This window comes from Phanerochaete carnosa (genome assembly GCF_000300595.1).
Source record: "Phanerochaete carnosa HHB-10118-sp unplaced genomic scaffold PHACAscaffold_1, whole genome shotgun sequence".
Taxonomy (NCBI): Eukaryota; Fungi; Basidiomycota; class Agaricomycetes; order Polyporales; family Phanerochaetaceae; genus Phanerochaete; species Phanerochaete carnosa.
The window spans coordinates 3484630-3497123 of NW_006767628.1; the positions used below are offsets into that span (position 1 = coordinate 3484630).

Below are 12494 nucleotides of genomic sequence, written 5' to 3' on the forward strand. Positions count from 1 at the left end.
GAAAATTTTAGTGCACGATGGCTGCCGCTGTGAGAACCGAAACTCTCAGAGGTGAGATACTCAGATCCGTGGCGTCCAGCTTCATGATGTCAAATGCCTAGATGGCAGCTTGGCCGTCCAGTAGTTCCAGTGGTAAGAATATGCGGTAGATTATGATTAAACCCTAGATAGTTCTAACTTCTCCAGCGCAAGATAGTATGTCCTGTGCGCGGCTGCAGTGAGGAGCTGAAGGAAAAACGGGCGCTTGTGTAATTGCTCGCAGATCTAGGCTGCGATCGATCATGTGCCGTCCGAGAAAGGAAAGCAAGGACGAAGATGGAAATTGGAATATTCCTCCGCGAGAGTTGGCGTATGGACGGTTCTACCTGGTCGTGGTCGAACAACCTGATACATCTCAACTTCTCAAGACATCTCAGTATGATGTTAGTCACATGTCTTAGCTCGAGATGCAGCCCAGATGCAAGGATTCTTATTACAGCAGTGTGCGTTAAAATATATGACTGGCTGAGCACTGCTTGTTGCTCTTCGAAGAAGATGAAGAAAAAAGTTTATCTGTTGTCGTTATGCTGATGATTTTGTGATTCATGCCTCGTTCCGTGTATGTGGTATCCACGCGTCTCACGTCATCAAGCACGTGATTATCAGGGGAAGTTGCCGTTCGGCAAGCCCCACCTGGTCGGTTGAGAAAATTCTAAGACGGAATATATTCAGTACAGACGACGACAGATTCCTCTAAAGGCACTTGTGAGAGACTCTCTTCATACCCACGACTCAACCACCGGCATCTTGCACATTTTATTATACCAAAACCTCCTTTTTGCTCTACAACGGGTATCATTGCAGTCGTAATAGCAACCCTCTACTACCATTCGAGACTCGCCCAACCCTCCTTGCGAATTGATCGATAGCGAAACAGACATAGCAAGACCCTTGCGCGCCGTCGTCGATATATACCTTGCTCAGACGACATTGGGACCATGGCTTCTGCTTCGACTCTCCCAGGACCTGCTTTGCAGGCTTCCAAGGCTGCTCTGAACGCTGCTCTCGCGGAGGAAGAAGCCAAGATCGCAGCTAATGGCGACGCGCAATCCGAGGACGGCGAGATACAGGAAGTGGACATGCAGCAGCAGGCTGATGCCATCCGTACCGTCTTCAATGATCCGACGAACTTCAACGTCAAGGTGCGTGCAATCCGTTGTCACGCGCTTCAATCTAAGCCTGACTCACATCTCGGTCTGGGCAGCACCCTCTATACTCCTCCTGGACCCTCTGGTTCGATTCTCCTGCGACTAAAGGTCGTAACCTTCCTCAAACCCCGATGTCCTCTTTCCCACAAACACCGTTGCCTCATACCCCCGGAGGGCTCGCGGCGCAGGGATGGATGGAAGATATCAAGCGTGTGATTAGCTTCGACAGCGTGGAGGAGTTCTGGGGGTAAGTTTAAGTCACTCTCGGAACTTGCGCTTTGATGCTGACTTGGTTACAGGCTGTACAATAATATTGTGCTGCCCTCGCTACTGCCGCAGAAGGCAAATTACTATTTATTCAAAGTGCGTGCTTCGTTTTCGAAAGGAATCTTCGAGCTAATTTTTCTGTCCGCGATTGTAGGAGGGAATTATCCCGGCATGGGAGGACGAAGCAAATAAAAACGGTGGCAAGTGGAGTATTCAGCTACCTAAGGACAAGAATCGGGGGCATATCGATAAGATGTGGCTCTACACAGTAAGCTGTCGTCTCACCCTCCGTTCATTAGATGCTCATGCTGCATTTATAGATGCTCGCGGCGATCGGCGAGACGTGCGACCCACTTCTCGAAGCTGAGCCGGATCAGCAGCCGCAATCGCTTATAACAGGTGTCATCGTCTCGACGCGTCCCCAGTTCTACCGCTTGTCCATCTGGACGCGTTCTGCGCCTGCTGGTACAGGCGCTCCAGAAGACGACAAGCTCCGCGAGCGGATCGAGGCCATTGGCCGACACTTCAAGACGAGCGTTCTTGGCTACAGCGAAGGGCAGAAGCTGGCAGGTCCTCTTGCGACTGAGGTCGAGTTCTTGTCGCACAAGGACTCAGAGAAGAAGGGCAAACAGGCGAAGAAGATTGTAGTATGAGGCGAGCCTGTGTCAGCGATGCACGCTTTCTTCTTATCGGTGTCAGATTGCTAGTATTATCGGTGTTTCTACGTTACATGCATAACTTTGAGGGGTTGATCGGCTCTGTTTGGGAGTACAGTTAGTCGTATTCTTATGGCCGTTAGTAAGTAGTGGCATACATCTGTTTAATGGCCCTTGATGATCGCGATGACGTAGTGCCCAATCTCGAGTCGCCACAGCGCTACTGCGCATATAAGGTCCTCCGCGCAACCTGATTCTGCGTTTCTCATCCCTCTTTCATACCCCCAACGATGTCCAGCTTTTTCTCATCTCTGAAGGACAAAGCGCAGTCCGCGGTGAATTCAGCCGGACTTGGACGATCTGATACCACGGAGTCCTCCCAAGCTGATCAGACGAGCAGCGGGGGCATCAGTGGATTCATGAAATCTCATGGCCTGGAGGGCATTCACCACCAATTGCGCACGATGCAGCAGCAGTACTCGTGCGTACTGCCCAAATGGAGCGAGTACTCCTAATAACCACAATCGATTTCAGGAGTTCCACCACGCCTGTACAGAAGATCGTCACTACCGCCAAGGGTATCGCGATTGATTACGATTGCGTTTCTCGGGACACGCATGGTTATAGCAAGGAGATGTATCTTTGGGGCCAGATAGAATCGGAAGATCTCAAGGATGGCGCGTAAAGCTTGTTCGTATACCCGCCCCTATACGCTGACATACCTCCGTCGGTAGTTACTGATCGCCTCGCTTGGCTCAGCTACGTTCATGGGTCTCTTGCAGGTACACTTGCCAATAAAATCAATAGCTCAAGAACCACATTCAAGCACCTGCGAGACGCAGAAAATGCTCTTGCACCACGCCGCAACATTCGTATCGGGATGCAGAACCAGATCGCGAAGATGGAGCACGACCAGCGCAAGGACCAGCAGCAGAGAATGGCTGAACTCAAAGTGCAGCTTCAGAAGAACGAGGAGGAAGACGCGGTAATGGAGAAAGATATCGAAATTTCGAAGCGCAAAGCTGTCCGGGAGACTGAACGGGAGAAATGGGAAGCCATCAGAGAGGCATGTATCCTTTGAGGGCACTACGGCAACTTGATACTAATTCGAGCACATAGTTCGCCGAGAAGCTGTCTATGGTGGCGCAGGCTGCACTCGCTGTCGTTCCCGCTTTGCCCTCGGTTCCGCCTTCTCCCTCGCAGCCCTACCAGGGTGAGAATACCACTGCCTCTGTCAGGGCATCACTTCAGCGAGCTCTGGATAGCTACTCTCCTGGAAACATAAGTCTCATCGTTGCGAATCCCACTTCTGCGGATTTGAAACACACACGCTCCTTTGGCGAGACTCACGCCCAAGAGCTATCTCGTATTGGTGAAACCGATGCGGAATCTGCCAATGTTTCTATCACACCCCCGCCCAGCACTGCTGCCGCTCCCCCACCTGCACCTTCTAACCACACTGCGTTGCCTTCATCGCCGAATCTCTCGCACTCATCCGGATCTCCTTTGTCTCCGCTGAGCAAGACCGTCCCGATTCCTTCGAATCCACCTCGCTCTCCTGCGTCTGCGCCGTATCCAGGTACAACCTCGCCTCCGTTGAACCCTGCTAGCCTCAACCAAGCCCCTGCTCCCATCCCTATCCCGACCACGACGTCTCCTATAGTCGCACCTAACCCAACAGATCCTTCTATCAAAGTGCCTTCAGTCACGCCGACTGTCGCGGAGACAGGAGTTCCTCAGACTGCAGGGCCTGACGGTCCTGGACCTGCGAGCGGCTCCTTGCTCGACAAGAGGACATCTCCACCTTCTGCTACCAGTCCATTCGCTTCTCTTCCCCCTCCACGTTCTTCGGCGACTGCGGAAGACGAGAAGAAGCGGCTTGAACGGGAAGAGCGCGAGAGGCTGCTGCACGGTGAAGCTACCAGTGGCCCCGTTCCTAGCACGGCGGGTTTCGAGAGTGCCGAGGACGAGAAGAAACGTCTTGAAAGGGAAGAACGCGAGAGACTTCTCCGTAGTGATGCCCCTGACGCTAGCTCGAAGCCTCCTGGCGAAGATGATGTCGAGCTACCTCCTTACCAGGAGTTCTAAGTTGACATTTGCATCGATGCTACTAGCAGTGGTGACCCCGACATTATTGTACTTGTGCTCACATGATTTGATACGACGATTTCTATCTGAATGTACTTGTCAGTATACCATGTAATATAAGATTATCTTTATTCAGCTGAACTACAAGTTGCATTTGGTAGCCACCTCCCATTACTGTCTGCAGGTGGAGACTCGAATCCGAATTACAAGATCGTGGCACTGTACTAGACGCCATGGGCAGACTTTTCCGGGCTACAGCTTAGGCCGTGAGTGCAGCTCGGATCCATGAAGTGCAAAGCCTCAGCAGGATGAGCCAAGATCGCCCAACCTTCCAACCCGTGCCTCTGCATGACTCAGCTGCAGAGCCATCCGTCTTGCGAAGCGCAGATAACGCCACAAGTTGGGTGCCTATGACCGGCTGTCCTGCTGGTTTCCCCATCGAAATTGTACACTCCTTAATCCATTATATTATCTATATGTGTGTGCTCACTTTTGTTTCTCTTCTGTCGCAGTTCGAACCAGCTATTTCCCAACTTCTATATCACCCAGAGTATAACTCCACTCTCATCCTACGAACGGAAATTATATCAGAGAGCGGCACAAGTATACCAGCGGAGACGCCTTTCTTCCAAGGATACCGCGCGATACGGTCTATCCATCGCAGGCTGCTGCCACGGCGCCCTGGTCGTGACCAGGGCTTAGAGCAATACTGCACTTTGTATGGCCTCTCAAATGGCGATTCGGACGAGGACATGACGCCGTCGTTACTTGTGCTCACACCAATCGTTGATGGTGAAGGGTCTCTGCCATACTATCACCCCCGTGTCTCGCATCTTGCCTTTCGTTATGTGCCTTCGAAAACACCTACGATACAGATCGAGGCCGTTCCGCTACCAGGCACTCCCCTCGACATAAATGCTAGACTATACCGGACGTGTCTCGCTCTCTTGGAGACACTCCACCGCTACGGCTGGGGTACGATGACGCAGTACAAGAAGCGGGTCCTACACGACCGGGTTGTACCCAGAGATGAATATCAGGACCTCTATCTTGTCTTGCGAGAACGCCACAAGCACCTCGTCAATGAATGGCACGAGGTCACTGACCCCCTGAAGCACGTATTTGAGGTAAGTCTTCGCTGTCATGTCAAGGCACTTCAAGTTTCTAACACGAGTGAAGGACATAGGCATTGCAACATTTCTCATCTTACTATGGAAGCAGATGTACAAGCAAGAGTGCGCGGACGAGATAAACATCTCATTGGACGAAGAGCCGTGGAAATCGTGGCCGCGTCCTCCTGCAGGCTTCGTGGACCTTGGGTAATTTATTTGCCCTTTAGCTCTCCTCAACACGTTCTTAGCGACTTTGCAGATGTGGTAACGGTTTGTTGGCGCATATACTCACCACTGAAGGCTATGAGGGGTGCGGCGTTGACGTCCGTGCACGAATATCCTGGGCTCATTATCCTGAGTCCACTCAGAAGAACCTGCGTGTGGAGGCATTAGATCCCACCGCCTTGTCACAGCCGAACTTCAGTCATCTAGACCTTGTTTCAGGAGTGTTCCTCATCGGCAACCACGCAGACGAGCTGACACCATGGGTGCCCATCATCGCCACGCTTTGCCACGCCTCGGGCTACCTCTCAATTCCGTGCTGTGCCTGGACCTTTGATTCGCGTTACGAACGGTCGAGGGAGGTACCTTTTTCTACAGGAATGGACCCCGACGAATTTGCTGACTCGCTTCACCTCGGTGGGGACGGTGGCAACACCAGTTCTTATTCGCACTACCGAATCTGGCTCGCTTCGCTCAGCCTTCACTGCGGCTGGAAAGTGGAAAGCGAGACGTTGCGTATACCGAGCACCCGAAATTGGGCGCTGATAGGTGTGTTGTTGCCGCCAGTTAGTAGACTCACCGCTCCGTGCTAACCAGATTCATGGGCAGGGAGGGAGCATGCCTGGTCCTCGCCAGAGGATGCCGAACAAGCTCGCAAGAACGCCGTCGATATCTTGATCGACGTTGAGAGGCGGGGTATATTCAAGACGCGGCGTCCTGAAGGAAAAGCGGGTGGTCACTGAGGTAACGATATTTGGGCCATGCCGCGAGTTTTGGATCCTTGTACGACATGCAGAACGTCGCGCGCGGCCAATCCGAACTCTCGCGAACCGGGCATCACTGCCCCATAAATGTTGTCCGTTCCAGACTAGTGGCGTATACGCAGAGATCGTCCTTGTATTCGCGATGAATGCATGTTCAAACTAAAGCTTGCGTTTCCGCTCAATCTGGCAGCTATTGATCCCGATCTCATCTTGTTTGCGCGCCTTGATGACGCTCAGAGCGTGATGAATGGTCGCAGTTGGGAACTCTCTCTCCACTGACGTTCAGCTGCAGCTCATGCATATAGTCTCTATCTACCTCAACCCTACCACGCTCCCAATTGTTCACCATGCGATCAGAGCTTCCAGTTGAACTGTGGCTGGCCATTTTTCAGCTTGCGGCTGAGGACGACACCATTTTCGAACACACAACGCACACTCAGCCGTGGAAACCGTCCTCCTGGTATAAGCTGACAACGAGTGGTGTCTCGAAATGGACCCTTCGTACGCCCATAGAAGAGCTCATAGCAATGCAGCATCGGCGTGCTAGGCTCATGAAGGCATGTATGCATTTATTTGGACATACGGGTTCATTAACCATGGCGCGCATATACACAGGCTCTAGTCTCCACATGCAGATATTGGAGGAAAATCGGTAGCGAATTCCTCTACAGCTGCTTGTACTTCGAGATACCATCAAACATTATCCGTGTATGCGGCATTCTCGATACGGACAGACACCTTGGCCGCTTTGTCCGGCGGTTGCATATCACTCGCTACTTTACGCGTTCAGGTCTTTCCACCGAAGACCTCGAACTCGGGCTCATATCCGTCATCCAACACTGCCGCAAGCTTGAGACATTCGTCCTCGACTGGCCTGTCAACGACACTTTCGCTGCTATAGCTGACGCTCTGTCTACCTACTGTCGTCGGACCTTGCGGACCCTTCATACGCATGTTCCGCCCAATGGACTTGCCAAGCTTATTTGGACCTTAGATTCTCTGCCGCATCTCGAGGCCCTACATCTGGAGATGAGCGAGAGAATTTCAGAAGACACGCGACTGGGTTCCGCTGGAAACGTCAGCATCACCTTTCCCGAGCTCAGAGAGCTTTCCCTCGCCGGAGACTCGTGTGACTTCATCGAACAAGCTACCGAATGGGAGTTTCCCGGACTCATTTCGTTCACTTTCGACTTTGGTGCCTACCGCAATGATCTGCCCGATCTGCTCGAGTTCCTCCGGATTCACGGCTCCAACCTGACATTTCTCGACATCAACAGCATGTTGCAGCTCGACGTCGCCACCATGCTCGATAGTTGCCCATCACTCACGACCTTCTCATTCAACGGCGACTGGCGCCTCCCGCTCGACGAAGACATGCCATACGAAGTGAGCAAACTCGTCAACAAGCCACACCCGAACCTCACGCACATCGGGCTGCACCAACTGCTCCATGCGTTCGGCGTCGGCTACGCGGGTACCTACGCGCGGGCCGACCCCATGGTCGTCCGCTACATCCGCCGGTCCAACGACCTGAACTTTGCCGCGCTGACGAAGCGCTGCTTCCCTAAGCTCACACACGTCCGCCTGCTCAACCGCACGCTCCTCCGCGACCTTGAAGAAGCAGACGGCCCCGCGGATAGCTGCTACGAGCGGTGGGAGCGATGGGCGGCGCAGTGCGCGGCCGAGCGCGTGCGCCTCGAGGATTGCACGGGGAACGAGCTTGGGCAGCTCCCGGCGTTGGACGACGTCGACATCGGACGTCCTGCAGAGCATCCTTTGTATCCAACGCACGACCTGAACGACCCCATCGCGCATGTACAGGCACTCACGCAGCAGATCCGGCATCTGTCCATGGCGCTCCAGGGGGCATTGCGGGCGGCGAATCCAGCTCTAACTCTCTGAAAGCATGCCTCGCATTTAGGACTAGGTATGCAGCAAACGGCCGTATGCCTACACCTGCTAACAGATGGAATCCATAGCATGGAACTCTGTATATTTTCCTAGAAGTCATACAAGTCGGGTCTGTCAGATTGAAACGCCACTCTCTTTTTCGGCTTTGCCTTCTTCACTGTTGTTGTGGTAGTTGTTGTGCTCTCCGCTGTGATTTCTACTGGACGCTCCTGGACAGTTTCCTGCTCTGGTTTCTCCAACTGTACTTGTACCGTCGCCATGTCCCCAGCTGTCGGCATGGCGTGCGGATGCGCATGTCCATGGTCATGTTTAGGCGGAATAATCATCTCGATGGAGTTTGTCGCCGGAGTCGTCCGACGCTCGCTGACGCCGCCTTCGAGGTCAAGGTGTAGGGTCTCGAAGACAAGCCGCTTCCGCATGTTCTTGAAGGCGAGATTGTTTTCTCCTGAAGAGCTGACGGCGCGGAGCGTCGAGAATTTGTCGCTCGGTGGGATGAGGGTGAGTGGGGAGGGCAGAGTGTGGATGTGGACGAAACCGTGGTACGAAGGGAACATCGCAGAAAGCGAGGGGTTCGCTGTGGATATCACGTTAGCATGGCGAGCTGAACATCAACGTATGCGTGCTTACCGGCGAACGCAGATAACGAGATGCAGGCGTCAGACAACCAGCCCAGTTTCTGCACCCATCCAGATCCGCCGAAAGCGTCATTGCAAAGGTAAGACGGTAGAGATATTGAGACACAGGCATGTCTCCGCTTATGTAGAGCCGCGCGTAAACTGTACAAGAAGTAGTAAACGTCCTGTGATAGTATGTCAGCATATCGACAAACGACCAATCTTGCTCACGCACCTGAGGCTCTACATCACCCCACGCAGGAGAACCGAGAGCAGGTATGCAAATCCTCAGTGCTTTGCGGGAGACGACCTCGGTCTCTTCCGGACCAAGCAGCTCGATGACTTGCTTCAGAACTCGCCGCAGAGGCCGCTCCTCGGAGTAAGCGACTCCAATCAGCTGAAGCTGCCTGCTTGAGGATGCAGAGTCGACGACAGTAGCAGGAACCCTCGAGGTTAAGTCGAATATTTGGCAGTAGTTGTCCCCGGATCTGCGGCAGCCACAGTCATCGTTTCAGCACCTACTGACTGCGTGAGACTAGGACATACTGATCAGAGGTTGAGACAGTCGTCTGAAATTGCTTCATCTGCTCGTACCTCCATGCAATCTTGATCTTCGAGTCCTCGCCCTCCGGTTCCTCCTCTACACCGTCGTCCACTGAAGCAGCAGCGGCCGAGGGCCCTCTGGGCGTCCACATGCATGTCTCGACGAACTGCCGCGGATGCTCATGCACGACGCACACGTCCTGTCCGGAGGCAAGACCTTGGCTGATGAAATACTTTTGCACGAGTTCCCCGTAGGCAGAGTGCGTATCTGGCGCGAGGATGAGCTGCGAACAAGCCAAGGGCAGGCCACCTCCGAGGATGTCGTCGAGAGAGGGGATACCAGTCGAGGTGATGAAGACGTTCGGCGAGCCTGGCAGATACTTTGTGCCGACTGGGACTTCGGTCTGTTGTAAGACGGTTTTTCTTTTGAAAGAAGACATTTTGGGCGAGACCTGGAGGCGAGCTCGCAAGACGATGATTGGGCGCTTCTGAGGTGGGCGATCGAGATCCAAATGTTACCGACAGGGCGGCGGGGGCGGCCGCAAGCGGTCTCTCGAGTCTCGACATTCAACGACCAGAGTCGTGGTCACTCATCCCAGCCACTGAACGCATGTAAGACCTTCGCTGATACTATTATTTGCAGCGCTATTAACGCTAACTTTGCGTACAGTTTCACGGCCACTGAACGCATGGAATGTTCATGTCACGACTGACGGCACTAGCCCAGTCGATATCCTCCTTCAGGCGTGCAGACATCGAACGTCTAGGCAAGAAATGGGGGCTTAGAGGGCTTGCAGTATGCTGTATGCCGAAACCTTGAATTCTATTTGTCTTACTCTATGCTTAGGTTGTGAACGTGGCCTGTGCTGTTCACCTCTTTGCGGAACATATCGGCTTCATTCATGTGGTAAGTCGCCTTATGTTACGTCTCCACGACCTCGCTTACAAGAGGTCACAGGTATCTGGACCGTCTATGCTCCCAACCATGAGTGCAGCTGGGGAGGTGGTGTTTGAGAGCCGAATGGTCTCTCCGAAGAGTCTCAAGCGAGGTGACCTAGTCACCTACATCTCTCCGTTGGACCCTACGCGCGTGGTCTGCAAGCGACTGATAGGTCTTCCTGGAGATGTCATTTGCGTTGACCCCACAGGACAGTTGGCTCCCTCCACGGAGCATGTGGTGATACCCAAGGGCCATGTCTGGTTTATTGGCGACAACGCTGAGATGTCCAGAGACTCTAGGCAGTATGGACCAGTATCCATGGGATTAATCAGGGGAAAACTTGTAGCCAAGGTGCGTTTGCACCCTTCTCCTACAGCACTAAGCACTCATGGTCTCTTAGGTTTGGCCTTTATCAGCCGCCGGTTTTTTCCGCAACAATTTCGTATATATTGACACTGAAGATGAGGCATCCTAAGCTGGACGCATAGTTGATATGTCGCAGAACTCTAGTACGTTTACGACATGTACTCGCCGGCGCTGTGCTACCGCTCGAAGTTCATAGAATACCCACCTTGGCCATTTGGCACAAACTTGAAGTTGTCTGTGGACAAACCAAAGTTCCCTGTACGCCCGTCAGTCACAGAAGTTGCAATATGTGACACTTATCCACATACCCAGTACGCTATTGCCGAGGTCTTTGAGCTTGCCCAGCATCTCGTCGGTCTCTCGTTTCTGGGCAGCTTCCACACGAGGCTTCAGAGCTTCCAGCTTTCGCCTCGTTTCTGATACTTGCGGCGAGCTTGACGGCAGCAAGCTGAGCAACTTAGTGTAGTCTACGAGACAGTATGTAAGTCATCCAGTGGTGACTGCGTGGCTACACAGGCGTACCCTCCTGTGCACTTGTGAGCGAGGACCAAGTGTTGATCTCTTCGTTGGAGGAAGCTCTTCGCTGAAGAGCTTTGACATAGTTTGGATCATCCAGCAGTGCTATTAAATATAAGCATTCTTGCGCTCGTCGCCTGAAAATAGAAGCGGTACCTTGGGTACACGCGGCGACGGCATCTTTATGCTCACCCTGCACGGGGGATCTTCGACCATCAGGTGGACCACCAGCACGAGAGTAAGCGCACTCACCAGTTTAACGTGACATGCGGCAATATTAGCATTCAGTATCGCTCTGGCCTTGCCGCATTCTGCCTGAAGCTCCGTCGAGGCGGGTGCAGGTGGGCTCTCAGCTGGAATCTCGGTGGACGCAGTAACCTCCATGTCTCGCGTATCGTAGTCCTCGGAGTCTGCCTCTTTCCCTTTCCCCTTGTCCCGTACATTGGGGTCAGGGCGACTTGGCCGCTTGGGCAGTCTTCCCAGCGCACTTCGGTAAGTAGCCAACGCCGCGTCCCAATTCTGGGCTCGAAAATAGTCGTTGCCTTCTTGTTTTTGCTCGGTAGCCGCGTCAAGAGCTTTCTGATGAGGGACTCAATTATTAGCGCACTCAAGGACTGCAATACGCACCGTACGTACCTTCAGATCTTCGCCCAACTCATCGTGCAATTCCTCGCTGGCTCTATCGTCTGCACAGTCTGCCGGCGGCAACAGTGTCTCTTGCTCAAGCTTGAACTGATCCCTTTCGTCCTGTGCCGACATGGTGTACGTCGTGGTCGATAGCAGGGTGTGTCTACACGGAGCGCGCGAAACAGTCGATCGCCGGATATGACGTCGACCTCATTGGGAAAGCAAATACTGTACACAGGGCCCCCGCGGACAGCATCCTGGGCACTATCTGCGGGATTTTGATAATCGTGTGACCCAGATTCCGATTGCAGCAGAATCTGAGCGCTCCTGTCCAAAATCCGTTCGATTTTTTGTCTGATTACACTTTTGGCTCTGCTGTAATCACTATCAGCCGGATTTGGTATATCTCGCAATCCGATTCTTAGTTGAAAGCTTTTCCGCATGGTACGAAGCGGGATACACCCGTGTGAGGCCAGAGGAGCACAGAGGTACATTGAAGGCCTATGGGCAAGTTCCCTCTAGTAACCTGTTCCTCGCTTCTCTAGTTGCCCCTGCCACCTCGCATCTACCGCCTTCCGAGCTGTCTCCTAGTACAAGTGAGGGCCTATACTGCACCAGGGCGGCCCGTACTGTGATGCAATATGTGTCGGCCGCCCTGCCGAGCATCGCCGGAGCAGCAGC

General features: G+C 53.3%; 7 protein-coding genes across 7 annotated transcripts in view; 4 read left to right on the top strand and 3 right to left on the bottom strand.

The window, feature by feature from the left end:
- Window positions 1-754: 754 nt before the first annotated feature.
- On the top strand, window positions 755-2282 carry PHACADRAFT_247635 (uncharacterized protein). The gene is made up of 5 exons (XM_007390556.1): window positions 755-1181; window positions 1244-1434; window positions 1487-1550; window positions 1609-1722; window positions 1775-2282. Exons 1-5 carry the CDS (start codon window positions 978-980, stop codon window positions 2105-2107), a joined length of 906 nt encoding a protein of 301 aa, XP_007390618.1. The 5' UTR covers window positions 755-977; the 3' UTR covers window positions 2108-2282.
- A 56-nt stretch (window positions 2283-2338) lies between these two features.
- PHACADRAFT_168609 (uncharacterized protein) lies at window positions 2339-4357 on the top strand. The gene is made up of 4 exons (XM_007390557.1): window positions 2339-2591; window positions 2645-2787; window positions 2845-3176; window positions 3230-4357. The coding sequence occupies exons 1-4, from the start codon at window positions 2401-2403 to the stop codon at window positions 4196-4198; spliced, it is 1635 nt and encodes a 544-aa protein (XP_007390619.1). The 5' UTR covers window positions 2339-2400; the 3' UTR covers window positions 4199-4357.
- A 52-nt stretch (window positions 4358-4409) lies between these two features.
- PHACADRAFT_111457 (uncharacterized protein) lies at window positions 4410-6474 on the top strand. The gene is made up of 5 exons (XM_007390558.1): window positions 4410-4644; window positions 4711-5325; window positions 5378-5517; window positions 5570-6083; window positions 6150-6474. The coding sequence occupies exons 1-5, from the start codon at window positions 4507-4509 to the stop codon at window positions 6273-6275; spliced, it is 1533 nt and encodes a 510-aa protein (XP_007390620.1). The 5' UTR covers window positions 4410-4506; the 3' UTR covers window positions 6276-6474.
- Window positions 6475-6572: 98 nt separating this feature from the next.
- On the top strand, window positions 6573-8800 carry PHACADRAFT_111460 (uncharacterized protein). The gene is made up of 2 exons (XM_007390559.1): window positions 6573-6857; window positions 6919-8800. Exons 1-2 carry the CDS (start codon window positions 6644-6646, stop codon window positions 8196-8198), a joined length of 1494 nt encoding a protein of 497 aa, XP_007390621.1. The 5' UTR covers window positions 6573-6643; the 3' UTR covers window positions 8199-8800.
- A 260-nt stretch (window positions 8801-9060) lies between these two features.
- Window positions 9061-9898, bottom strand: PHACADRAFT_247640 (uncharacterized protein). Its single transcript, XM_007390560.1, has one exon. The coding sequence runs from the start codon at window positions 9802-9804 to the stop codon at window positions 9340-9342; it is 465 nt and encodes a 154-aa protein (XP_007390622.1). The 5' UTR covers window positions 9805-9898; the 3' UTR covers window positions 9061-9339.
- Window positions 9899-9946: 48 nt separating this feature from the next.
- Window positions 9947-11948, bottom strand: PHACADRAFT_247641 (uncharacterized protein; the record flags this gene model as incomplete). The annotated part of the gene is made up of 10 exons (XM_007390561.1): window positions 9947-9974; window positions 10033-10160; window positions 10212-10271; window positions 10323-10655; window positions 10705-10926; window positions 10979-11137; window positions 11193-11291; window positions 11343-11379; window positions 11439-11765; window positions 11823-11948. 6 exons carry the CDS (start codon window positions 11943-11945, stop codon window positions 10847-10849), a joined length of 825 nt encoding a protein of 274 aa, XP_007390623.1. The 3' UTR covers window positions 9947-9974; window positions 10033-10160; window positions 10212-10271; window positions 10323-10655; window positions 10705-10846.
- Window positions 11949-11958: 10 nt separating this feature from the next.
- PHACADRAFT_247643 (uncharacterized protein) overlaps window positions 11959-12494 on the bottom strand; it is a 4713-nt gene continuing 4177 nt past the window's right edge. Inside the window, exon 12 of the mRNA XM_007390562.1 lies at window positions 11959-12043. The gene's annotated coding sequence lies outside the window, so the exon portion shown is untranslated. The remainder of the gene's footprint in view (window positions 12044-12494) is intronic.

Excerpts from the sequence above, each read along its gene's own strand:
- PHACADRAFT_247635 (XM_007390556.1), top strand. The coding sequence starts at position 978 with ATGGCTTCTGCTTCGACTCTCCCAGGACCTGCTTTGCAGGCTTCCAAG. Across the intron at positions 1,435-1,486 it reads AGCGTGGAGGAGTTCTGGGG|GCTGTACAATAATATTGTGC; the intron begins GTAAGTTTAAGT and ends ACTTGGTTACAG. Across the intron at positions 1,551-1,608 it reads CAAATTACTATTTATTCAAA|GAGGGAATTATCCCGGCATG; the intron begins GTGCGTGCTTCG and ends CCGCGATTGTAG.
- PHACADRAFT_168609 (XM_007390557.1), top strand. The coding sequence starts at position 2,401 with ATGTCCAGCTTTTTCTCATCTCTGAAGGACAAAGCGCAGTCCGCGGTG. Across the intron at positions 2,592-2,644 it reads ACGATGCAGCAGCAGTACTC|GAGTTCCACCACGCCTGTAC; the intron begins GTGCGTACTGCC and ends AATCGATTTCAG. Across the intron at positions 2,788-2,844 it reads ATCGGAAGATCTCAAGGATG|TTACTGATCGCCTCGCTTGG; the intron begins GCGCGTAAAGCT and ends CTCCGTCGGTAG.
- PHACADRAFT_111457 (XM_007390558.1), top strand. The coding sequence starts at position 4,507 with ATGAGCCAAGATCGCCCAACCTTCCAACCCGTGCCTCTGCATGACTCA. Across the intron at positions 4,645-4,710 it reads CTGGTTTCCCCATCGAAATT|TTCGAACCAGCTATTTCCCA; the intron begins GTACACTCCTTA and ends CTTCTGTCGCAG. Across the intron at positions 5,326-5,377 it reads CCCTGAAGCACGTATTTGAG|GACATAGGCATTGCAACATT; the intron begins GTAAGTCTTCGC and ends ACACGAGTGAAG.
- PHACADRAFT_111460 (XM_007390559.1), top strand. The coding sequence starts at position 6,644 with ATGCGATCAGAGCTTCCAGTTGAACTGTGGCTGGCCATTTTTCAGCTT. Across the intron at positions 6,858-6,918 it reads TGCTAGGCTCATGAAGGCAT|TCTCCACATGCAGATATTGG; the intron begins GTATGCATTTAT and ends CACAGGCTCTAG.
- PHACADRAFT_247640 (XM_007390560.1), bottom strand. The coding sequence starts at position 9,804 with ATGTCTTCTTTCAAAAGAAAAACCGTCTTACAACAGACCGAAGTCCCA.